At 54.5% G+C, this 23,826-nt stretch overlaps 7 protein-coding genes across 9 annotated transcripts; 6 read left to right on the top strand and 1 right to left on the bottom strand.

Moving 5' to 3' along the window:
- The first annotated feature begins 1,097 nt into the window (after window positions 1-1,097).
- Window positions 1,098-3,191, top strand: PV07_03600 (uncharacterized protein). The gene is made up of 2 exons (XM_016390335.1): window positions 1,098-2,766; window positions 2,826-3,191. Exons 1-2 carry the CDS (start codon window positions 1,728-1,730, stop codon window positions 2,885-2,887), a joined length of 1,101 nt encoding a protein of 366 aa, XP_016252237.1. The 5' UTR covers window positions 1,098-1,727; the 3' UTR covers window positions 2,888-3,191.
- A 328-nt stretch (window positions 3,192-3,519) lies between these two features.
- On the top strand, window positions 3,520-5,863 carry PV07_03599 (uncharacterized protein). Its single transcript, XM_016390334.1, has 3 exons — window positions 3,520-4,367; window positions 4,422-4,860; window positions 4,918-5,863. The coding sequence occupies exons 1-3, from the start codon at window positions 3,755-3,757 to the stop codon at window positions 5,093-5,095; spliced, it is 1,230 nt and encodes a 409-aa protein (XP_016252236.1). The 5' UTR covers window positions 3,520-3,754; the 3' UTR covers window positions 5,096-5,863.
- A 121-nt stretch (window positions 5,864-5,984) lies between these two features.
- Window positions 5,985-7,559, top strand: PV07_03598 (uncharacterized protein). The gene has a single exon (XM_016390333.1). The coding sequence runs from the start codon at window positions 6,217-6,219 to the stop codon at window positions 7,246-7,248; it is 1,032 nt and encodes a 343-aa protein (XP_016252235.1). The 5' UTR covers window positions 5,985-6,216; the 3' UTR covers window positions 7,249-7,559.
- A 511-nt stretch (window positions 7,560-8,070) lies between these two features.
- On the top strand, window positions 8,071-11,431 carry PV07_03597 (uncharacterized protein). Its single transcript, XM_016390332.1, has one exon. It carries the CDS (start codon window positions 8,165-8,167, stop codon window positions 9,728-9,730), a length of 1,566 nt encoding a protein of 521 aa, XP_016252234.1. The 5' UTR covers window positions 8,071-8,164; the 3' UTR covers window positions 9,731-11,431.
- Window positions 11,432-12,354: 923 nt separating this feature from the next.
- On the top strand, window positions 12,355-14,506 carry PV07_03596 (uncharacterized protein). Its single transcript, XM_016390331.1, has 5 exons — window positions 12,355-12,479; window positions 12,569-13,375; window positions 13,461-13,554; window positions 13,642-14,222; window positions 14,312-14,506. Exons 1-5 carry the CDS (start codon window positions 12,402-12,404, stop codon window positions 14,429-14,431), a joined length of 1,680 nt encoding a protein of 559 aa, XP_016252233.1. The 5' UTR covers window positions 12,355-12,401; the 3' UTR covers window positions 14,432-14,506.
- A 756-nt stretch (window positions 14,507-15,262) lies between these two features.
- On the bottom strand, window positions 15,263-17,694 carry PV07_03595. Of its 2 annotated transcripts, none has more exons than XM_016390329.1 (2): window positions 17,407-17,694; window positions 15,263-17,339 (listed from the first exon to the last, which is right to left on the bottom strand). In XM_016390329.1, the coding sequence occupies exon 2, from the start codon at window positions 17,271-17,273 to the stop codon at window positions 15,942-15,944; it is 1,332 nt and encodes a 443-aa protein (XP_016252231.1). In that variant the 5' UTR covers window positions 17,274-17,339; window positions 17,407-17,694; the 3' UTR covers window positions 15,263-15,941. The 2 variants fall into 2 exon arrangements, with proteins under 2 accessions (XP_016252231.1, XP_016252232.1); XM_016390330.1 differs by having other exon boundaries at window positions 15,263-17,326.
- Window positions 17,695-20,553: 2,859 nt separating this feature from the next.
- On the top strand, window positions 20,554-23,826 carry PV07_03594. Of its 2 annotated transcripts, XM_016390328.1 has the most exons (3): window positions 20,554-21,831; window positions 21,888-22,792; window positions 22,945-23,826. In XM_016390328.1, exons 1-3 carry the CDS (start codon window positions 21,462-21,464, stop codon window positions 22,954-22,956), a joined length of 1,287 nt encoding a protein of 428 aa, XP_016252230.1. In that variant the 5' UTR covers window positions 20,554-21,461; the 3' UTR covers window positions 22,957-23,826. The 2 variants fall into 2 exon arrangements, with proteins under 2 accessions (XP_016252230.1, XP_016252229.1); XM_016390327.1 differs by having other exon boundaries at window positions 21,888-23,826.

Genomic DNA, 23,826 nt, shown 5'->3' with positions numbered 1-23,826 from the left:
GCCGGCTGGCACAGGAGATTGAGGGTGGCTTGGTAGCTGACGTTATCATTGTCCACCTTGTTGTAAGCAGGTTTCCCAGCTTGCGGTGTACGGCACAGCTGGTATTGCAACTGTAGGCAGTAGTGTAGGCTCAGGACCACCCGGGGGGGGGGGAGGCAGTTTCGGTACTGAGGGTCTCTGTAGCGGATTGAAACCCTGAAAAATGTCTTCCATGTCGTCAAGCCTCGCTACGCCGGCGCCCAGTGGATATGTCACACCACTCAGAGGATGGACGTCATTAGAACCTGTTATGTCGCTCCCCATGGTCAGGGATTAGCTCAGTGTACAAGACAGGGGGAATGGCACCCCAAAGAACTGGGTCAGGAAAGGCTGGATAGAGACTGGTATTCCGGCACACAATGCCTGAGGCTCTGAAGGGGGGCAAGGCCTTGGTTGCAAAAGACTAGAGGGTCATGCGCCAGCTGCGACAGTGGGTCGCCCCACGTGTTTACGTGTTGTTCTCTGATTCCAGAAGAGTTCCATATTGATCGATGATTGGGGGGCATAGCTACCTATCATATTGAGTGTCATTCACCTTGCTGTTCAAGTTACGCCTTCCCACCTTGTCCAGCCTCGCCGGAAATCGACGGAAACGAATTCCAGCCCATTGACGTCATATGGCTTCGGCCTTATGGACCGTTTCGCTCTAGGATGTGCTGAAGGATCATTGGTGGGGGCGGGGGAGCACAACTGCCGAATCTTCAACTGGATAGGACTTGGAATCCTGGCATACAATGGTAGGAAGGTGAAGATACATTCAAGGGCCACGATATCCCAACTACCCCTTTGTATGGTGAAATGAGATTATATCAGGCAGACAAGGCAACTCTGCCGAGAGGGAGGTAATATTGTGGCGGTGCGCCAAGAAGTGGCTGGTCGTTGAGTGTGGCGCCCGGTGATCCTGATCAACAGCGCCTCCAGTAGTGCTGCTGGCGCCATAGGGCAACCAGGCAACCCAGCAAAAGTGGGCGCTCGATAAGCTCGGGGGAACAAAAAGATTCACAGTGGTCCTATTACTAGGTAACCAGAACAGACCATTGTCACAAATATTTAAGTGTTTGACTTCATCGCACCACGAGGTCAGGGCAAAATGACTCTCAGGTGGACAGCACACGTAGCCGAGGGATCGGTTCGCCCGCTGCCAGTTGGCTGCCAATGGGTGCGGACAGCTCCAACTCCCGCTGCATCTTGCATACTCGGTACAGCACACCGACCCAAACACCAGCGGCTTGTCCTGAGAATGTCCTGTTCATTTCTTAACGGCAGGATCCGAGCTATGGTTTCCTCATCAGTCTAATTGTTGTTTCCCAGCCACCTGTCGAGCTCTCTAATTTCGCTGCCGGTCTCAACTTGTTCGTGTGTCAAATATCCAGGTGGCAGGGCGAGGGGAGGCTGGTACCTCACCACCTTCCAGCGCCCAAAAACAACCTCACGCTTCTGCCCAACGCTAACTCTCATCTTCAAATGTTTCCTACTCTCGTACTCTAATTCTTGTTTATTGCTGTTCTTTGGAAAGTCAAAGGTTTTCGCAGACCCGTTGCGCGGCTGGACAACGAAATATTGCTTCAACAACCCAGCCTCGACCTTCCCACCGAAAGGAACATACACCCAATGCGAATATAGCACTCAAGACACCGAGCTGCACCTTCTTGTGACTGCGAACCGACGGCCGGCTCTGTGTTGCAGCCATGCGACTCCACGAGATGCCTGCGTCGCTGACCTCGCTCCTCCTCACCGCCCTTCTCTCACGATCCGTTATTGCAGGGCTCTTGCCCGATTTCCTACAGAGCTTTGAAGACTTCCAAGATGTCGAGAAGAGATGTGAAAACCCATGCGGATACTATGGGCAGCTATGCTGTGAAGCTGGCCAGGTCTGCTACACTGATTCCAACAACGAGGCCCAGTGCGGAGCTGGAGCCACGACAACCGCCGCTGGGCAATGGGAATACACCACCGTCACCTTCGTGCAGACAGATCTCAAGACTGTCACCTCGACCTACAGCTCGTATGTGGCCGCGAGCACCATCAGCTGTTCATACTCTCTCGGAGAAACCCCCTGCGGCAACGTATGCTGTTTGTCAGGACAATTTTGCCAATCTGCGGGAATCTGTGCAGCCGTGGGTGGGGGAAGTTCCGGATACTATAGCAGCCTCTACACCGTCACCACAGTCATCACCAACACCGCGAGCGCCCCACTCCGACCAACCAGCAACACCTTGGTCACCGTAACGAGTATTGGAGGTGCTACTACCACCGCACCTTTCCAAACGCCTGTCGGAACGGACGGCAGCATCATTGTTGGACCTTCGTCGTCCAGTTCCGGTGGTGGACTAAGTGGAGGTGCGATTGCCGGCATTGTCATTGGTGTCATTGCTGGCATCTTTCTCCTCATCCTGTTCTGCGCCTGCTGCATCTTCAAGGGATTGATCGATGGACTATTGGCCATTTTCGGTCTCGGTCCCCGACGAAGGCGCACCGAGGAGGAGGTGTATGTCGAAAGGCACTCGCACAGGGATGGAAGAGGACGAAGAACGTGGTTCGGCACGAGACCCGCGAGATCCGAGGTCGTGGAGGAGAAGAGGAGAAGCGGATGGGGAACAGCAGGCTGGATGGCTGCGGGATTAGGGGCTCTAGCCCTGTGGCTTGGGCTGAAGAGGAGAAATCGACGTGACGATAAGAGCAGCTCGGGCTACGGCAGCTCCTACTTTTCCGAGTACACGGTATCAAGTAAGTACAATTGTGGCACGGCGTCTCTCGCATACACATTTGGCTAACGTTGTCCACAGGTAGTGAAAGTTCCTCGGACCGAAGAACGAGACGAAGCAGCAGATCAAGATCGAGACGATGAAATGTAGATGACGATTCCAAACTCATTGGTGTTTCTTAGCGGAGCATATTGCATTGGGCGGAGAACCTTGGGATGCCCTGGATCTGACAGTCGGACATAGGGTGTAATCGAATGGAAGCCATCTTACAGTGGACGGACGAGGCTTGTATATGGAAATGAGTATGGAATATACAATGATGGACAGAACGCACAAATGAGATCATCTTGAAACAAACAATATGGAGACACCGAGAACGGAAACTGATCGTTTGCCAATCTAAAGAAATATGCGGCGAGTGTTTCCCGGATGTATAGTATTTTGCTAGGTACCGAGTACTTGCCGCACACCTACGAGGGTACCGACCTACCTAGGTATGAAAGCGAGGGTTCACAACTAGGGCTTGGATCATCGCATAACTGAAACAAGGCCTACAAGGCTGCTTGGGCGGCGCCAATTAGGGGGCTAATAGGTGCCGAAAGGTCCTCCGAAGGGTCTCTTTCTTAACTAAGCTGCCAAGCATAAAAGCCTGTGAGCATCTGGCGAGCTAGGCACTTCACCTCGCTAGGGAGGGATGTACGGTGAGCCATAGAGAAGTGAGCCCACGGCTAAGCTCGTGATCCCCTTCGAGTTTTCTGCAGACCGCAAGTAGGGGGCCGATTTCATTTCGTTCCCGCTCCCCGCTCTGCACTTCCTGCATCGAATCCCTTTTGTTCCTTTCATTGTCGAGTCTCAGCCTCTATACTTCGGATCTTAGTCACTCACATTGTCCTCGAACCTGCTCGGTGACTTGGACTGCAACCTCCATTCGAGTGTCTGACATTTTTACTGCCTCACCCTTTCGACCTGAGAATGACTTTGGCCTGACCTAACACGAGCCTCCAACCACCATGCTTCAAACACAGCATCTTTACTCGCACCAGCAACAATACAACCAGCATGACCAATCCTCCTGGCAGCACAACGGTCCGCAGCAGAGTCACCAGACTCTGAGCCACGGACAGCAACAGGCGCAAGCCCAGGCCGTTGCTGCCGCCGCGGCGGCCGCTCAGCAGCAACACTACTCCCGACTCGCGATCAACCCGAATCACAACTCTTCCCATGCGCAGAATACCAACCGGCAGGCCACGGCCGACAACTCGCAGAATGCAATGGGTCCGTCTTTGACCTCGATGAATGAGCAGGCGTCACCGGGCATGGATCAACAACTGTCGGAAGAGAATCGCAAGGTCTTACAATGGGTGGCAGAGTTGATGGATCCGAACCGACGAGAGGGAGCTCTGATGGAACTGAGTAAGAAAAGGGAACAAGTGCCAGAGCTCGCGCTGGTTCTCTGGCACAGTTTCGGCGTCATGACCAGTCTGCTCCAGGAGATTATCTCTGTCTATCCGCTGCTCAACCCAAGTCAGCTCACCGCGGCAGCCAGCAACCGGGTGTGCAACGCCTTGGCCTTGCTTCAATGTGTGGCAAGCCACAATGAAACCAGGGGCCTGTTTCTTAATGGTAAGCATTCTCACAGCCTCGGAAAGCGGACGCGACGCTAACTTTCGCCGCCAGCGCATATTCCTCTCTTTCTCTACCCATTCTTGAACACCACCTCCAAGTCAAGACCTTTCGAATACTTGCGGCTCACGTCACTCGGTGTCATTGGCGCTCTGGTCAAGAATGAACCCTCATCCGGTGTCTCGATGAACCCGGCAGGCACTCCAGGAGCACACGGAAACACCAACAACTCTTCGCCAACAATCACGTTTCTGTTGACCACAGAGATCATCCCACTCTGCCTGCGCATCATGGAGACGGGCTCCGAACTGTCCAAAACTGTGGCCATCTTCATTGTCCAGAAGATTTTGCTTGATGACACAGGGCTAGGATATATCTGTGCCACATATGAGAGATTCTACGCCGTCGGCACCGTCCTGAGCAACATGGTTATTGGCTTGGTCGAGACGCAGACTGTCCGGCTCTTAAAACACGTAGTTAGATGCTTCCTGAGGTGAGTTTTCAGTCCCATGGTTTCCCATCCAGCGCTTGTTGCTGACGCCAATCCAAGGCTCAGCGACAACAACCGAGCCCGCCAAGCGCTGCGACAGTGTCTCCCCGAACCGCTTCGAGATGCGACCTTTTCCAATGTCCTCCGAGATGATGCCGCCACCAAGCGATGTCTGGCCCAACTCCTCATCAACCTGAGCGACACTGTTACCGATACGCAAAATGAGCAATTTGAATAATTCTAGGACTTCGGCGTACCCGCGGGCTCTACATCGGATTTGCTGTGCGAAGATAACCGGTGGTCAACGATACCCTTCATCAGAGTGACGAGTTTCTCAAATTTTTTTTCCAGCATTGCGGCCGCTGCGTCGGCGACAGACTGGGACAAGCATGAAGCAGGAAAGTTTTGGAGTCCTTCCTTTTTGTTGTCGGCAACACACAAGCATCAACATCACCAAGCATAGAAATTATACCCAATGGCCTCGGCGAGGAAGACATGACAGGCGCACTGTTTTCCATTAATTGAACGAAGACATGATCAATGCACAAAGGCGTGGCTTGATGCCCGAAGATTGTAACAAGGGCCAGGAACTCCTCGGTTGAGGTCAGGGCCCTGATGGCTGCGATGGATGGGATTGCGAGGAGGGAAAAAGTGGTTTGTGCCCGCGAGTTTCTACCTGTTTTTTTTGGGAGGCCACCATCTCTTGACTTTTCTTTGGCACCGGGATATAGCAAGCTCTACAACACATCGTGACCTGTACATGAATTGGAGTGGCATGGACGAGGACGTGGCTGTCGAGGGAAGGGGTCTCTTTGGATTACACACCACCCAGGCTTTCCATCTCTGAGCCCGGTCTTCACAGTGGGATGAAGCGCATGAATTCCTTCTTTCTTTCTTGCCCCCACGACAGTCGGCGACGCCCTTCTGTCCCTGCAGATAGTTGCCCTTACAGAAACCCAGATGTATTTCATAGCATAGTACAATGACATTGATCTTTTTCTGACAGGGGAATATATCACAAGACGGACGTAGTGAAGCAGCTGCTCTTCTCCGCTCCGTCACCTCGAGCCTTGCATATCAGACTCTGCGCTACTGCACCATCCTGACGTATTCGCACCACGACCAACATCATGACCTGCTTCTCTAGGCAACGATCTATAACGCCATCGCTTTTCTGATTCCCAACGCCCTTTTCTAAAAGGTTCATGTCCTCAATATCGACGATACAATCCTGACCTTGGTCTACAGCTGCCCTCTAAAGCGTTTCTAGGCCAGATCCATAACGAGCGCTAGTGGGTGTCCCAGACGTTTCCAGACATCTCAAAACACCCGTTCATCTCATACACTCACGGTTCCGAGATGTCTGCCACCGTCAAGATCGTTGGGAAGCCCGTCGGCCCAATAGGCTACGGTCTGATGGGCTTAACTTGGCGACCGGCTCCACAACCAGCCAGCGACAGCTTCAAAGCCATGGAGACGGCACTCTCGCAGGGAGCCAATTTCTGGAACGGCGGTGAACTCTACGGCACCCCGGAACGGCACTCTTGCCACTTGCTCCATGAGTACTTCAAGCTACACCCGGGGGACGCGGACAAGGTCGTGCTCAGCATCAAAGGTGGGCTGGTCCCAGGCCAGCTGAAGCCCGACGGGTCTGCGCAAAACGTGCGCCGCAGCGTTGAAGACTGCCTGAAGGTTCTCGATGGTACCAAGGGCATCGACATCTTCGAATGTGCTCGTCTCGACCATGACACACCGCTTGAAGAGACGGTCGGCGCTCTGGCGCAGCTTGTCAAAGAGGGCAAAATCGGCGGCATCGGCTTGTCCGAGGTCAAAGCGAGTACGATCGAGAGGGCACACGCCATCCACCCGATTGCGGCCGTGGAGGTGGAAGTCTCGCTCTGGACCACGGACATTCTTCGCAACGGCGTCGCCGCGACCTGTGCCAGACTCGACATCCCCATCGTCGCCTACAGCCCGCTCAGCCGCGGGGCGTTGGCGGGCGAAACCATTCGCAAGCACGCCGACATCCCGGAGGGCGACATCCGCAAGCACATGCCGCGCTTCCAGGACGACGTGCTCGAGTACAACAACCAGATCGTGGACGAGGTCCAAAAGCTCGCCGAGAAAAAGGGCGTGACCAAGGCCCAGATCGCCATCGCCTGGGTCCGAAGCCTGAGCGGCCGCACCATCACCACGGAGAACGGAGAGCAGGTCACGCTGGGCACCATCATCCCCATCCCCGGCGCCACCAAGCCGGAGCGGGTCGTCGAGAACACGAAGGTCGTGGATCTGTCCGACGACGAGATGAAGGAGATTGCGGAAATCTTGAAGAGGAATCCGGTCAAGGGAGAGCGCTACCCTGAGCGTGGCAGGGCTCACCTCAACATGTAAGGGAGGACAGTCGACGGGAATGCCCTTTCTTCTTCCAATTTCAGGGCCCACGATGCTTAAGACCACTACAGAAGGGTTGTCTGGTGAAAGTATACGCGCGAAGAATCGAGCCTCTCCCCTCCGATGAGGTGGTTGTGCTGGTGATAGGTAGGCAGATCCATGCAGTATCTTTTGGGGTTTAGGGGTTGCCTCATTATCAACTGAGCAGAGACCACCGAATCAAACACATTCCAATAAAGAGAGTCGAAAAAGCGATCCTGTTTCAATTTCCTCGCAATGTTCCTCACGTTTTCCCGACGGCTGGGTTGACGACTCATTGCGTCGGAAAGCTTTCAGCAATCTTCCACTGTGAAACACAGCTATGTGACTCTATGTGCTCGGCTGTCCAGTTGCAGACCGTTTGTTCTTGTCATCTAATTCTCATCTGTATGGCCGAGCAGTCCTGCCCCCCAACTGCTGCTGTCGCCATTGAACGGCGTCTATAGATGGCACAGTCCGGCGAGAAGAGGGTTCTCTGGTAGTTACTCTTACTTATTCGTTCCGAGATACTACTGAGACTTACTCTATTGTTATACACAGTGATTTCCCTATCCTCAATTGACGATATCAGCTATTTGATCTGGCAGCTGTCTCGTCGTTATCTTATCTCGAGAGTGCGTTTGATGGTGCCATTTTGTTCTTCCAGAGCCTTGCCGTATCTTTATCGCAAACTATGCCTGTTTCGCAATAGCGCGAATTCTGCCAGGCACGTGCCAGGCTGACAAGGCAGACAATGGCATGGAATTGTGGTGGTCTTCTCGACCTTGAACTGTAAGTACTACTCTTCAATGGTCAGTGAAGTCCTTACGCTCTCGGCTACCTCGTTTTGATAGTCAGATCTCATCCTTTGGCAACAAGGATGATACATGGAGACTAGATGGCTAGTCACCCGGAAGCCTTCGACTTGACGATAGTCCCCTATGGGACAACGGTTCGTCGAGCCCACAAGAAGTCCCGTACGGGCTGCTATACATGCAAAGTCCGCCATGTCAAATGCGGAGAGGAAAGGCCTCGATGTGACAACTGTGTCGCGAAGGGAAAGGACTGTCAATATCCACCAGAGATCAACCGAAGGATCAGGAAGCCAGCGAAGACTCCCGGCGTCAGTCATTCATCGCCAGAGCCAACCATCGAGATGTCCATGACCTCCGCATCTTTCACTCTGCACGATCTACGGCTGTTCCACCACTTCCTCTGCTTCGCATACCCGCCACTGCCGCTGGCTAATAAGCAAGCTTGGACGCTGGACGTGCCTCAACTGAGTCATCATTCGGAGCCTCTGATGAATGCTTTATTGGCTCTGGCAGCTGCACATTTGAACACGTTGACCGCCGGAGATGATGACAAGTGCACTGCGTTATTGCACAAGGGCCGTGCCATATCCGGTCTGAAGAATGCATTCGCCAAATCCCACCACTCGTCAATCGAGTTTGATGTGATGCTGGCAACCTGCTACGCCTTGGCCTTTCAGTCCGCTCTTCTCCCTGGCTCAGCTGACGACTTTGCAATCTTCGTCCGAGGTTGCGCTCTTGTTACGCGACGTATCCGAGATGAGGGAAAGCAGTCGGTCTTCAATATTGCATTCGACTCAAGTCTCCCTCCGGCACAACGCGCATCCTCGTCCAAACTCAACGCCGAAGGTCTGATTCCTGGCTCTTGTTTCCAAGTGTTGCTATCAAAAGGCATGGCATCGCTTCTTGCTGCTCACCAGTGTATCGCACACGCAGGGACCGGGCAACATCTCTTTAGAGCTCTCGAGTCGACGTTTTCCGGGCTTCAAGTGTCTCCGTGTCAAGGATATGACCAGTTTCTCAGCTGCTACGCTGTTTGGTTCAAGCTGGGGGAACCCAAAGACGTGTTCTCGCCGGACGCAGTCAAGGAAGCGGCATTTTTACTCTGGGCCTTCTTCATCGGCCTCCAGCTACTGCTCACGATGTTCGTGGTAGAAGTAACCGGGCCTACAAAGCACAGAGACCTTGAAGCAGGGCTCGATTATTCGGATGGTGCTGCAAAGATGATCAGCATGGCTGAATGGCTTTGCGCCATCGAAGCCATTACGCCTGCCTACCTGCGGCGACACCTGACTTGGCCGGCACTTGTCTCTGGCGAGGTACTCGCTGGACTGAACATGACGACGGTATCGAAGGCTCTAGTCGAATCGAAGACAGAAGTGCTTCGCAACCTGGGTTCACGCTCTCACAATGCATTGGGAACCCTTCTGGAACTGTCTGCGAGTCTAGCCAACTGGACTGAAGACCTCCTGACATCACGAAGTGGCGACGAAGAGAACAGCGGTGAAAAGGAAGGGCGGCGGGGAGCACCGTCGCAGATGGCCTTTGGGATTCTGGGCCCAACAGTGCAGGACAGACCGATCGACAAAAGAAACCCTGGCATGGTAGCTACAAGTACACCATTCAAAACTTCTGCCCCCACCGATATCTAGGGAACCGGTGACCAATGCAAATCAATGGGCTGAGACACAGGCGCAGCTATTCCTGACGAAGGAAGTGGCAATCCAGATACAGTAGCTGGTCAGGAATCGACACTCTCGGGGTCTGGACCTGAACGGCAACCAGCATGAGAGTCTGGGCTCGATCTCCTGATGTTATCCAACACTCTTTCTTCCACGTGCCCTCAAATTCAGCCCTGATCCTTATCACGCGCAAGAGGCAAGAGCTGGTGCAGGATCTACAAGTAGGCCAAGCTACCGAGAAATGAACCCGACACAACCCAGTTCCTCGCTTCGTCGAGGGTGTTCGGGCGGTACCCCGAGTCCAATCGACCAGAGTCCGGGCACCACTCGGGACAAGATTGCCTAGCCTGGGACAAGTCTTGATCATCCAAGAAATTGAATGCAAGGAATGCAGATCAGGAGAGCCATCTTGGTGGCCAGAAGCTCTAGAGGGCAGAAGGCAACTGGCGGCATTTTTGTCGCCCGCACAGCTGGCTCCACCTGGTTGGCAAGACGGGAACTGAGAGGCGAATACTGCTTGGAAAGTTGATCAGTGGGAATGCCGCGCAAGCGTCTTACTTGTGAGCGTCAAGCAAGGCCGAAGTATCCCCCAACATGTGAAGACCAGCATCAAGATGATGGCTTTGGAGCTGGCATCGACGGACAGGCCGTGTGGCGAATCACCATTCCAAATCGCCCAAAGAATCACGGTCTCTGTGGAGTCGTCGTTACGGTGCTCAGTCAACCATTGAGACAACTGGAGCCGGATTGAACTTTGGCGTGATGGGTTTTCTGTACTGTTGTACCGAGATGAGGAGACAATTGGTATGATTGCGGAAGCGACGTGAAATCGAGCACCCGCAGATCCCTGGCTCGAAATTCGCACAGACAGTGGCCCGAAACATAGCCAACAGATATTCGAACCTGGAATCGCAACGGCCAGGTCAACGCCGCAGCTGCAATCGTTAAATTCCCTTCCTCCGGTAGCGTGTCTAGGAAGCGCATCGACGGGTGTTTACCGGCGAAGGTTTCAAAACGACTCTGTGCGATGGACTTTCCACACTACCGTTCAGGGTCAGAATCAACCTCTTGAGACAGATGCTAGGGAGCCAAAAGAAGAGGGGTCACATCATTATCACGCAAGGCTGAGGTGGAAGACACCAATCTTGTTGTGCCAGTGGCTCTTGGATGGTTTGACAGAAACACCAAGTCTGCATCCGAGGATCAGCCAGTGCCAAGTTGTGATCCCGAGGACACTGCAATTGAACAGTACTCATTCAAATTGGAGCCGGGGGTCCTGTAGTCATCATAACAGGGAGGAAGTCTATAGGGAGCAGCTAGCCGAAGGAATGGTCCGTCCATCGTCCGTGTAACGAGAGATCAGCAAACGCAGTGGCCCGAAGTTCAACCTTGCATAGGTGCAAGGAGAAGAAGAGCTTGCAGGAGCTGTGGTTGTTGACATGGCATGGACAAAAGTGGAAAACACGGAAAAGCCACCAGAGCCTCGGTGCTATAATCAACGACAACCACAGCATACACTAGCCGCCACGCGCAAGACCTTGGGCCACGGCACCGTTCGTGTTAGCCCGATGGTTCTCTGGAGACCATTGGTGGTCAGGAGGGTGAGAGTGTTGGTGCTAGGCATGGCATGGCTCTCAAGACTCCACCGCTTAATGTTCGGGAGGACGACGACAAAGCATTCGTTCGCTTCGTCTTGTCCATCCTCTCAATTTCCCGCCAATGACAGCACCGCAGGGTTTGTGCCGAGGGTGATGCAGGTTCGAGGGGGAAACTCCTTTCGACCATGGCGACGCTAGAGCATGAAGGAACAAAGCGTGTGGCTTCTATACTGGCAGCCGTCTCACCTTCGATGCAGCCCTGGCGAATGACCACCACCAGCCAAGGTCGCCAACACCAGGTCAGCAGAGCTCAATGTCCGGTCCAGCTCGACCTTGGCCTCTCGTCCAGGAAAGCAAGAATGGCCTATGACCTGCCCGCTTGAACCTCGGACGCGAGACCATTTGCTCAGACGAGGATATAACAATCTGGCGAATGCGAGGCTCTGAAGGTTCGTCTTCGGCCCGCTGAGCCCATCATCTTCTCTACCTGGACAATGGCTTCCCACGCCGACCGAAGCTCCCCTCTTGCCATCAGGCTATCGGTATGCAGAGGATGGGATTGGAGGCTCCATCTGAAGAGCCACCCGCAGTGTCGATCCAGTGACCTGCAGCCCAGCTCCAGACACCCACCTTCTCCTGGGACCCCCGTACGGATACTCCGCAAGCAGTTCGAGGAAAATCTCCTGCCCCGGATTCGAGGTGGCTAGGAGTCTTGGGCTCGAGTGTTCCATGCTAGCATCTGTGGCGGTCAATCGGGCCTCTTAGATTCCCCCCTCCCTCCGTCGGCTTCATGTCGGGAGGCGTTTCTTCCCACCCAAGGCTAGATACGACCTGATGGTCTGACCATCTCGCATACCCCATGGCCCACGCCAGGCTAGGAACGGTGGTCGATGAAGCTCCGCTGCATATGGCAAGATGTCTTGGAATATAGAGATTAAATAACCCCGTTCATCACCCCTTCCAGCTCTTCTCGCATCCCAACTCTCACTCCGAACAGACAGTTCCCTCCTCTTACCTTCATCCAGGACTATACAGACCACAGGATGGCTAATTCAGAGAAGATCACTGACCCAACGGCGCAGACTGTTGAGCGCCTTGGCTCGACCGACAAGAGCAAAGATGTGAGTATTGCAACTACCATGTCACCCATTGTCCTCCTGTCTCCCTTGGTCACCAAAAGGCTGACTGACACCCACACCCTCTGCCGTAGATCATCGAGGTCAAGGAAGTCAGAGGCAGCGAAGCCTTCCACGAGGCCTTGATCCAGGAAGATGTGCCCATCATGCACCCTCGGACCTTGCAGCTGTTCGCGTGCCTGCTCATCGGCTTCTTCTGCCAGACCATGAACGGCTACGACACCATGTTGTTCGGTGGCCTCCTCAACAACAAGGAATACTTCCTCAAGCACTTCAACGGCGAGAACAAGGGCATCTGGGCAGGGCTCATCACCTCCATGTACCAGATCGGTGGTGTCTCTGCCCTGCCGTTCGTCGGACCCTGCATTGACCAATGGGGCCGCCGTGTGGGCATGTTCATCGGCAGCGTTCTCATCATCGTCGGCACGGTCATCCAGGGCTTGACCTCCGCCAATGCCTCCGAGGGACAGATGATGGGCGGGCGTTTCGTCCTGGGGTTCGGCGTCACCATTGCCGCGGCAGCCGGCCCCATCTGGATCGTGGAAACCGCCCATCCCAAGTATCGTGGCATCATCACCGGTCTCTGCAACACCACCTGGTTGGCCGGCTCGATCTTGTCCTCTGGCGCGACCCGCGGCGGCCTCGACATCCAGGGCAACAGCTCGTGGCTCATCCCCATCTGGCTGCAGATGGTCTTCCCGGGATTCATTGCCATCTTTGCCTTCTGGCTGCCCGAGTCGCCCCGGTGGGTGTATGCCAGTGGCAAGCGCCAGAAGGCCCACGACATCCTCACCAAGTGGCACGGCTATGGCAATCCCGACTCCCCCTGGGTCAAACTCCAGCTCAATGAGTATGAGGAGTATCTCGAGTTGGACGGCTCCGTAAGTCTTCCACTTTCCTTTCCACCAGTCCCGTCGGATTCGTTCTTCCCAAAGGCTGACTGATTGATTTTTTTTCCCCAAAAAGGACAAACGCTTCTGGGATTACCGCGCTCTCTTCAACAAGAAGTCGAGCATCTACCGAACCGCCGTCGCTTGCTGGTTCTCTGCGTTCACGCAATGTAAGTGTCTTGAACTTCTGTCGTATTCTCTCCCTCTTTTCTTTTTTGAAGAAGGTCTGGCCCGCTAACTTATTCTCTGAAACACAGGGTGCGGCAACGGCCCTCTTTCGTACTTCATGTCGGCCGTGCTCGACACCGCGGGCGTCAACACGTCGATCGGCAAGGCCAACGTGCAACTCGGCTACAGCGTGGAGCAATTCTGCTTCGCCGTCATCGGGGCGCACTTTGTGGAGCGCATCGGGCGGCGCAAGATGATGCTGGCCGGCTTCTTCGGCGTCTCGGTCATCTGGGTGTGCATGACGGCGTCGGCGGGCACGCTGGCCAACTCGCTCGTGTCCGGGTCCGTGGACGACGGCGACGCCAAGTTCAGCAACCACGCCGCCGGCAACGCCGTGCTGGCCTTCATCTTCATCTTCGGCGCGTGGTACTCGTTCAACATCACCCCGCTGCAGGCCCTCTACCCGGTCGAGGTCTTCAGCTTCGAGATCCGCGCCAAGGGCATGGCCTTCCAGTCCTTCTTCGTCAACGCCGCCGGGTTGATCAACCAGTTCGCATGGCCCGTGGCCATCAAGGAGATCCAGTGGAAGACGTACATCATCTTCGTGGTCTGGACCTTCGTCCAGGGCGTGCTGGCCTATTTCTTCTTCCCCGAGACGAGGAAGCGGACGGTGAGTTTTTCTTTCCCAACCTTATCCCCGGTCCCCATTCCCTTGGGCGATGGATGATGCAAATGCTAACAAATCATGCGTCGTCGTAGCTCGAGGAGCTGGACAAGATCTTCGAGGCCAAGAACCCCGTCAAGTATTCGACCCAGTCTCGCACCTTGGCCGTCACCGAGGACAACACCGTCGTCGCCGTCGACACCGACAAGGTGTAAAGCGAGAAAGGAGGACAAAGGCCCCTCCCTCCCTCCACCACCGAACACAAGACAGACGAGAGCAGAGCTCCAGGCCATATATCGGTTGGTTTTTTTTTTTGGCTGCTTTACCTTTGTTGATGCTTCTGGGGGAGGCGTGCGCGGTTAGACTACTGGGTCGGGGAGAAGGGGGTGAGTGAGACATGGGGGATGATGTGATGTGATGTGATGTGACGTTGGCGACTCGCGTAGCTTGTCCTCTTTGCATTACATACGTGTATGCTTTTGTCGTTCAACGGGGGTCTGAAGACCTCTCGATGCATCGAGGCAAGGCACTTGAGTGGTCTCGGCGGCTCCTCTATATGCGAGGAATTGGGCCCCAGATAGGCATGAAACAAAAAAGGATGCCTCTTCACCGTTCGTAATCGAGGTACCCACCTACCTATATACATACATCGCAAATCAGAGATTGAAGGCCTTCCTCCTACCTACCTGTTTTGCGTGTGTCATGACTTTTGTCCTTGGCGGATGTCCGGGGGGACGGTATGGTAAAAAACCACCTTCCGGCTCCAAAAAGACGAGGCACGTAGTTGTGTTGATTGGATGGTTACAGAGGTTCGCATCATCGTGGGAGAAAGACCCTGATGGGTAGTTCATGTGTACGTGGACCTATAGTTAGATGGTTCAAGGTGAGAAAAGGTATGGAATCAACGCGTCGCTGGGGGAAGAAAGTCAGTCTGCTTGCTTGCCGGTCGGGGGACTTCTGGCCTCACCGCGGGAGGCCATCATCGCTCCTCTCTCATGACCAGAGTCTTGCAAAGAGGGAAACAAGGGACAGGTATGTTTTTAAGGGGTCACATTGTTATTCCCGGGGTCACAAGGACACCATAAAGTGAAGGATATCTTCCAATAGTACTCGATACATGTGCTCGTTGTGTTTCACTCTTGTTGAAATATGCATTGCAGTTGGCAACGAGCCTGACCCCTTGATATTAGCACCGTCGCAGTGACCGGTACCCTCCTCCTCGACTGCCTTTCTCTTGCCTGCTAGTCAAATACAAGCCAGAAAGACATCCCATAAAACAAGTCGCGGGTATCATAATGCGTTGTTCGATTGCGAAGCTGTGGTAGTATGACTGCCAGCTCTGAACAGTAAAGGTGTCAAAACAAAACGCCGCCCACCCTTTCATGTGCCAGGGTACTTTTTTTGCCCAGTAGCCTTGTCCGTGTGGTGTGCTTGGTCCCAAAATCGGATGCGATAAAAAAGACAACCTTGTTTGTCCTGCCAAGTTGGTAGAATAATGCCCTGTTCAACCCGGACCATTCTTCAGACTGCGCCTCAGCCCTGCCAGCGCAAAAGAAGAATCGCTCATTTCGGTAGAATCCGTCATTTGTCCGTAGTCATGCATATCCTAAACGCCAGCGCTGTGCAAAGGTATCGATAAGACAAGCGGCGCACACCCTCACTCGTGGGAGGACTTCATCAATACTGAAGAGAAATGTGTTAATAGGAGACCGTTGCATGGTAGGATTACAAGGATTGGTGGTAAAAGGAAGTGTCGAAGCTTTCGGCGACCTGCGCAAGGGTGTCCAGATCTGAAAACCCACGGGTCAGAGTGGGTGGGAGAGGTGGCAACAGGCCACTACCTGCCAAGGTGTGATCGTTGGATTTGCCCAAGGGATGCATTTGCCCGATGGAAGTGCTGTTCAACAGAGGATCGTCGCCTAGAGGAGGATAGAGAGAGCTGGGAGACACGCTCTCTGGGATCGTCTGGATAGGCATAAGCACCTGAGGTGGGTCGTGGTAGAAAGCAGACTCATCGACGTTAAGCGGGGTGTCGATGGCTGTGGGTGCAATGGACGTGACCTCGGACAAAGGCGAATGGATCAAACTGGATCGACGGCTGGCTTCCGTATTGATCTTGTCCAGCTTTTTGTGTTGTTTGGCTCTCTGCGCGTCTTTGGTGATAGCGGCCTTGCTTTTACGCGTCGACTCATCGCTTGCGCTGCCCGATGCAGACGCGCCTTTGTGAGTGCGCTCGTGTTGCTTCATGTTGTCCTTTCGCGTAAAGGCTTTGTTGCAGATGGGGCAATGCACACCCTTCTCGCCCGTGTGTTTCTTTCCGTGACGCGCCGCATGGCCGGAGGTGGTGAAAGTTGCTTGACAGTTATGTGACAGCGCATATGGACAGGGATATTTGTTCTTCTTCCCAGGTGCGGTGCCTGAGCTCCCCGAAGGAGAGGTTCTTGCTTGGTCGCTTGCAGAGGCCGAGGTGATGGGAGGTGGGACAGGCGCGGTCGCAACGGTGGATGTTGAGGGGTTGGGGAGATGTTGGAGGCTCGGATGAAGCGGTGCGGGCACGATGGGATATTGAGCAGGGGTGAGGGGATGCATCAGCTTGCTAGAGAATTGATCCGGCATGTTGGGGGTGATCATCAATTGTTGTTCTAGGAATGGGGTGACGGTGGTGGGAGAAGGCAGGTAGCCCACCAAGTCTTGGCGTACGAGCGGGTCATAGTGCAGCAGACTGTTGTCCACATAGTTGTACGGAGTTGCGGGCGACGGAGAGGAGTCCATGCTGAAACTGGAACCCTTGGATGAAGTAGACGAGAGCCGCAACAGAGGGGGCGAGCCGACCGAGGAGATGGACGATGCTCTCGCGTACTTTGGCTGACGCAGGAGAATCGGCCTGTCTTCCCTCTGCGGCGAATACGATGGAGAGGCTGATGACTGGCGGGGCTCTGACTCGGACTCTGGAGAAGACTGCCTAGGTTGTCTCGGGCGGATGACGAAAGATGGGCAATCGTTGTCGTTCAAGATCGAGAAGATACGTGCTCCTCGAGATTGCGTCTGTACATCCATTGTTGGACGCACTCACCACGCGCCCAGCGGACAGGCCGCTGGTCCAAAATGAGCTAGAGAAGACAACTGTCAAGTCAAGTCAGGATATGAGAAGGCTACTAGGGACTGGTAGAAGACTCGGACAGGTACATACGCCTGAGAAAGGCCGGTGAAAATGTCGAACAATCGAGATGAATCAAGGTTCGAGGGAGGGTTGGACTGAAGACGGTGATGTCCTTTGGGACGTCGCACTCTTCACAGAGGGACGATAGAAGTCACGCCTCGTCGCACAGCACAGAGACCGCTTGAAACCGCTTTGCGTTGCGAGAGGAATCGTCGGAATGAGATTGCTCGGCAGCGAAGGGTAGCACGGCGTATGGATAGAGTGCGTTGATCTATAGCAAGATGGGTATTGGAGGACTCGACTAGAGGATCTGCGGCTGGTGGTATAGAGGAAGCTGGAGCTGAGAAAAGATTCCGACAAGAGAAAGGACCCTTGATGGACAGGGACGACAGGGACGACAGGGACAACAGGGACAACCAAGGGTATGTATTCTCTGTATAGCCCTGTTACTTGACGCAGGAGGAAAGAGGGTCGATAAAGTAGGAGCACGGGCAGAAGAAAGGGACTATGAGGACAATTGGGATTCTTGAGCCGGAAGTTGCGCGAGGGTCGCCTCGGTGGGTTTGCAGGCTTCGCGATTGCTGGCATTCGGTGGGGGACGCGATCGAGGATCGAGCAGATGGAAATGTTCAGAATGGCATATGAGCGGGAGACGGACCAGGGTTGAGGCTAGTGAAGTCTGGCAATAATTGGATCTTCTCCACGCGCTGGCTTGGGTGTTCTCGTGGGCACTGTGTCAGCGGCGGCGGGAAGGTGACACCACCACGTCGCCTTAACGAGCAATGAGTGGTCAAGGCGCCCCTAAGCTCTGAACTTAGGCCCCGTTGTGGTAGATTGGGGACGAGTTAGCCTGCAGAGCTGCAATACTATTCCCGGGCTCGAGGGAGCCCTCATGCAGCCTCCATCGGCCGATGGTCTAACACGTACAAGCCACAGGGACCTTGGGATGCGAGATATACCGGGATATCAACAACTTCACGGGAACATTTTCCTCTCGGCTTCGCGGCTCACAGAACTCTGCAGCATGGCACACGAAAAACATGGCTGTGTCAACCACTTCCACCTCTTTCGCCGTATATCTGTTTCTCTTCAGATTGAGTCGCATGGCCGGAATTCGGAACGTGGTAGGTACTAGGAGAAGGTAGTCACTCGCAGACATGCCCTGCGGCCGTGGTGGATGATGGGCCCCTGGCTCGTTGTAATTAGCAATGCCGTCATACCACCAAGACGTCGCAAAAATAAGGCACAGGTGAGGATGAAGCTTGCGCTGGAGCAAAGGGGGATCGGCGCGCTCTGTATCAGGCAGGACCGCTGGCCTGGCGACGGTGAAGGGGTGAAGGGGTGAAGGGGGTTCGCTAGTTCTGTTGAGGCGTCAGGGAAAATCTTCTACCAAGTCCATGATGCTCGGGATGAGGCTCGATCGACCGATACACGAACAGATCACGATCCCCAAAAACCTTGGTGGGGGGTCACGGAGTTTCTAAGTTCGAAAGCCCCCAGATGGAGACATGTTCTGTGATGTGCGTCAGAGGAGCCAACCGCTGCCCCATCCCCAGCCAAGGGAGAGAGTGTCAGACACGGGCGAACCAACCCAACTTGGACCAGTCAGAGCGTTGGAGGAGGCGGCATGCTCGTGGATTTTTAGGGTTTGGCCAGGAATGCCGAAGTGGGTAGCCCATCGCGGGATCAGAGATTTGAATACAAGTAGGGAAGGTAGAGAAATGGAGCGGCAGGCAGTGGACTGATAGACTCTCTCAGGTACCGAGTGTCGAGCATCGTGCTCCTTTCGGTGTAGTTGATGCGGTAGAGGAGAAGCAAGGGGCGTACTCGTAAACTGAGTGACTCCACGATGGGAAACAGCGCTAGAAATCGAGCACGGTAAAATGGCGAGGAACTGCACCCAAGGGACCAGTGAAGAGAAAGACATTACTTGGCATACTACCCAGTCAGGCACCATGGAAGCCCCAGTAACGTAGCAGCCCAGCACTGAGCAGGCGCATGGGCAGCATCTTCCATGGCTTCCACCGCTTCCACCTCAGCTGACAACCCGTGACATCATTGGCGATCGTGGAAAATCCGATCCAGGCCAAAAACCTCGATTGAGGGTCAGGGTCTTGTCGTGCAGCTGCGGGGCAGCAACCAACGGCCAGCTCCACCAACTCTAATTCCCTCGCATTCCCAGTTGAAACAGCTCCGACAAATGCTACTGCAATCAGCAAGTGTCAACTGCTCAGCACCCATGGACGACCAGAACACAGATGCTATCCTCTTGCCCACGATAACCCTCACGCCCTCTGCGTCCCGTCTCTGCATCCGCAAACCTCCGTATCTCCAACTCTCGTTGACCGAGACAAGGTGACCAGAGAACAACATCTCCTGCACCACGCACCTGCTTCGGCATTCTTGCATACCCGATCAGGGCCATGTCTCTGCGGCATACTCGGAACCTTTGTCAAGTGCTGCTCGCTGCTCGCTGCTGAGATTCTTGGACTGGTGCAAGACTCGGCCATCGAAAGGCGGTTCGTACAGCTCGAGCCCAAAAATACTGCAACAGCGTTGGGTCATCCTTGAAGGGGGAGGAAGACGGCTGGTTCAAGACTGAGAGAAGCCCCAAGAAGTCATCTGAGAATATTGGCAATTATAGTTCAATCTAATAGAGGAGGAATTCAGGTCCGGTCTCTGTTCTGCACGTGGCTGGAGCCTTCTATAGGTATGGAATATTGGAGTGATCACCAAGTGCATCAAGGGTCTATCGAGCTTGCAGTTGTTAATCTCCTTCGTGCCATGACCAGAAAATCAGGGCTCTGTTTGCTGCAGGGGTAATTGCTTCTTAGAGACATGATGCTGTAATCCGGCGCAGGGCCCCTGTGTTGGCTGCAACCAGATGTACGAGGAAAACTGGGCTGAAGGCGACCGTGCCAAGCTACAAGGCTTTTTCTCGAAGCTGGATCGAAGCATGCCACCAGTCCGCCTCATCATTCTAGGGATTATGCCCGCTCTGGCAAGGCTGTGCACCTCGACCAAGGCGCAGTCAGAGTTCCCCCCCTACAAAACTCCCAAGGCTGACTGGTAGCCCCTCCCGTTCGATGTATCCTATGGGAAATGGCGGTGAGCCAAGGTGATACCATCTGCGATGGGAACAGAAGGCAGAGGACAGAGGGTATCTCGTAGAGGCACTGGAACCCCAACTTCAGACTCCAAATCCCATTCAAACTGCTGGTCTTGCCTTTTGATCTCTAGTCCTCACGGTTGCTGACGTGGCAGTCGATCAACTGTTCCTTGCCAGTGAGAGCGAACCGACACAATGGGAGACGATTGGTCTCATCCGGGCACTTATGAGCATAGCCTCATTAGCCACAAGCTCTTTCAAAGGGCCCGTTGAACTACCGAGTACTCGTGGTTAGAAACCATTCAGCCACCGCCGCACCAGGAGGGGCATTTCTCACCTCTGCCTCAGTTCCATCTCACCAAACTCCCTCGTCCTTCACAAGACCTTGCTGCCAAGTTGCGATACAAACTCCTGCGCCCAGTTGCCCGACTGCCCAGCGTCGACACAGGCCTCTGCCGCTCTAATTGGGCGCTGTTTGCTGCCTAAAGCATCACCAATTCAACGCCCGGGATTCCTGGTTCAAGCCCGACCATTACGTAGCCACGCTCTCTGCCTTTGCAACGATCACCTGCCCGCTGCTCGCGCGGGCCTTTGGCACCCTGCGAACCTCGCCCACTGCGGGCCCTTTTGTACTACTCCAGTTATACCAGCCACCACTTAAACACCCAGCACCACTCTTCCAATTCCCAACGCTCATCAAGGGAGCCTTGCAAACCGCCAAGCTGCTCAGTATCTCAGTATCTTACCTTCTCCTCCAACTTGCTTCAAAAGCAGCCTGTGCCCAACTTCGCCATCGCATTTTTTCCCACATCCCACCTTGACCGCTACCAACACAGCCAAGTTGGGACCTGCCGCGATCGCGTTCGCCACGACCCGTCCCCTTCCGTAGTTCCAGTCTTTCGTCTGGGCTACATATCACTTTGTCAATTCAGTTTCTCTTGTCCTCGCTCCTCCCGTTACCCCACCCGCAGCGACAATGTCCTATTACGACGACGACCGGCCTCGTCGACAGAAGAGCACCCGAGAGCGATCTCGAAGAGATGACTATGAGGACACAGTCTACGACACAAGCACAAGAGACACGCGCATAGTCAAACGCCGCGACGACAGTGTTGATTCTGTTGAAGAAGTGTCCCGTGATTTTGCCCCTGGAGACCGCGGCACCGTCTATCGTGAAACCACTGTGCGCAAGAGTGGCCATCGGCCCATTCGTGCAAGGTCCACTGACGATCGCTATTACGATGATCGTTATGATGACCGCTCATATGTTTCACGAAGAAAGTACGAGGATGACTATGTGGTCGTCGACAATCCCAAACGCCGAAGCCGTGACTATGATGACAGACGTGAGCATTCGGCCCCTCGCTGCTACATTGTCGCCGCAGGCACTGACCCATTGCAGGCCGCTCTCGACGCTACTCCTCAGACTATGAGTCCCGCAGTCGCAGCCGTTCACCTCCAAAGAAAGAACGCAGGAAGTCCACCACTGAAGAGCTGTTGGGTTCCATCGGTCTGGGAGGTGTAGCCGGTGCGCTGCTCGGAAAGAGTAAGAGTCGTGATAGGTCGAGATCCAGTTCGCGCGATGGCCGTCATCGAAGCCGGAGCCGAGCTGGTCGCCGTTCGTCGTCTGACCGATCCCGTCACCGAAGCAAGAGCCGTGGCAAAGTGCGAAATGAACAAATCTCCCAAGCTATCAAGGCCGCCGTTTTGGCTGGAGCTGGTGAGGCGTTCCGTGCTCGGAAAGTCGAAGGCGGCTGGGGCGGCGAAAAAGGCAAACGAATCATCACCGCGGCCTTGGCGGCTGGAGGTGTCGATGGCTTGATTTCGAACAAGGACGATCCTCATCACCACTCGAAGCGTGACATTCTGGGCTCTGCTCTGGCTGGCATGGCCACCAACCGCATCATCAACGGACCTCGGTCGAAATCCCGCGGCAGAAATGGGAGCCCGGACAGTCGACGAGGCCGGAGTCAGTCTCGAGGCGGATTGGGAGATCTTGCCGCCGGCGGCGTGGTCGCAGCCACCGCGAAGAAAGTCTATGATTCAGTTCGCTCTCGATCCCGTGGTCGAGCTCGTTCGCGAAGCACCTCGTCGTACGACAGCCGCGGCAGTCGAAGCCCTCGGCGCAAGCGGAGTCGAAGCGTGTCTGCCTTTGCGGCCAAGGGTCTTGCAGCCTTGGGGTTGAAAGACGCGGCCGACAAGGTCGACCCTGACCGCGAGCGTGATCGCCGCCGAAATTATGACGACTACTATGATGATGGTCGATCAAGTCGAAATGGAGGATATGGGTACAGTGATTCCCGAGATGTAGGTACCATTCAACCCCACTTTGGTTATCCTAATGGCGGTCCCCGTTCCATGAGCGTACCCAGGGGGCCGCCTCCTGGCTATGAGCTCGACTACGGCCCACGTCATACTGGTGACCCAGACACAGATTCCGATTCTGACCTCGGCTCCAGTTCCGAAGATGAGAAAGAGATAAAGAAAGGTCGCAAGAAAATGTTGATCACCGGAGGTCTTGCGACGGTGGCGACCATCCATGCTGCGCATAGTGTCTACCAAAGCATGGAGAAGCGACAGGCGAGAAGGAAGGCATTAAAGGAGGGTGATATCACTGAAGAACAGGCGAGGAGAGCAAAGAACAAGAACAGGTTGCAGGATGCCGCGAGTATTGGAATAGCTGCTCTTGGTCTTAAGGGGGCCTACAGCGAGTGGCAGGAGATGCATGAGGCACAGAAGGAGGCCAAGGAGGAGAAGGAGAAACGTGAGCGACACAAAGAGAAGCGAGAGGCAAGGAGAAGAAAGATGAGCATGATTGCGGCGCACAATTATGCCGAAAGTGGTTTCACAGGGAGCATGCCGAACTTGGCAACGTACAATCATCAGCAGTATCCGGCATTCCCTCCTCCGCCTGGGGCATCATTCGGTCCTGGAACAGCTGTCCACTACGCAGACGACAATCCTTACGGAGCGGTCAGCAACCCACCGGCCTACGTCCCAACCCCTCCACCCTCTCATATGGGTGTTCCTCGAGCAGAGACCGGCTGACGACATGGCGGAAGTTGTGGTCTGCGCGCCGACAAAAGGGGCACACGAATCCGTTCCTTGCTACGAGCGTCGATCATTACAGAGGATAAGATGAGTCTTTCGGTCATGGGTGCGGACAAGGCAGTCCGTACGACATTCTTACATTTCGATCATTTGGCATGCGTTCTCCTGAGATGATTGCATATGCTCAAACCTGTCGGTTTGGCTACGATTATATGACCTCGACATGACAAGACAATGATTACAATACTATTTCATGAGAAGAGAATAAAATGATGCCCTCATCGTCCCAG

The sequence above is a fragment of the Cladophialophora immunda genome (assembly GCF_000835495.1).
Source record: "Cladophialophora immunda strain CBS 83496 unplaced genomic scaffold supercont1.2, whole genome shotgun sequence".
Classification (NCBI taxonomy): Eukaryota; Fungi; Ascomycota; class Eurotiomycetes; order Chaetothyriales; family Herpotrichiellaceae; genus Cladophialophora; species Cladophialophora immunda.
This window is presented reverse-complemented; position numbering and strand designations above follow the sequence as displayed.

Bases quoted from the DNA above. Each gene is read 5' to 3' on its own strand.
- PV07_03600 (XM_016390335.1), top strand. From the start codon at position 1,728: ATGCGACTCCACGAGATGCCTGCGTCGCTGACCTCGCTCCTCCTCACC. The intron at 2,767-2,825 runs GTAAGTACAATT...CGTTGTCCACAG, and splicing joins TTCCGAGTACACGGTATCAA to GTAGTGAAAGTTCCTCGGAC.
- PV07_03599 (XM_016390334.1), top strand. From the start codon at position 3,755: ATGCTTCAAACACAGCATCTTTACTCGCACCAGCAACAATACAACCAG. The intron at 4,368-4,421 runs GTAAGCATTCTC...TTTCGCCGCCAG, and splicing joins CAGGGGCCTGTTTCTTAATG to CGCATATTCCTCTCTTTCTC. The intron at 4,861-4,917 runs GTGAGTTTTCAG...CGCCAATCCAAG, and splicing joins GTAGTTAGATGCTTCCTGAG to GCTCAGCGACAACAACCGAG.
- PV07_03598 (XM_016390333.1), top strand. From the start codon at position 6,217: ATGTCTGCCACCGTCAAGATCGTTGGGAAGCCCGTCGGCCCAATAGGC.
- PV07_03597 (XM_016390332.1), top strand. From the start codon at position 8,165: ATGGCTAGTCACCCGGAAGCCTTCGACTTGACGATAGTCCCCTATGGG.
- PV07_03596 (XM_016390331.1), top strand. From the start codon at position 12,402: ATGGCTAATTCAGAGAAGATCACTGACCCAACGGCGCAGACTGTTGAG. The intron at 13,376-13,460 runs GTAAGTCTTCCA...TTCCCCAAAAAG, and splicing joins ATCTCGAGTTGGACGGCTCC to GACAAACGCTTCTGGGATTA. The intron at 13,555-13,641 runs GTAAGTGTCTTG...TCTGAAACACAG, and splicing joins GTTCTCTGCGTTCACGCAAT to GGTGCGGCAACGGCCCTCTT.
- PV07_03595 (XM_016390329.1), bottom strand. From the start codon at position 17,273: ATGGATGTACAGACGCAATCTCGAGGAGCACGTATCTTCTCGATCTTG.
- PV07_03594 (XM_016390327.1), top strand. From the start codon at position 21,462: ATGTCCTATTACGACGACGACCGGCCTCGTCGACAGAAGAGCACCCGA. The intron at 21,832-21,887 runs GTGAGCATTCGG...GACCCATTGCAG, and splicing joins CCGTGACTATGATGACAGAC to GCCGCTCTCGACGCTACTCC.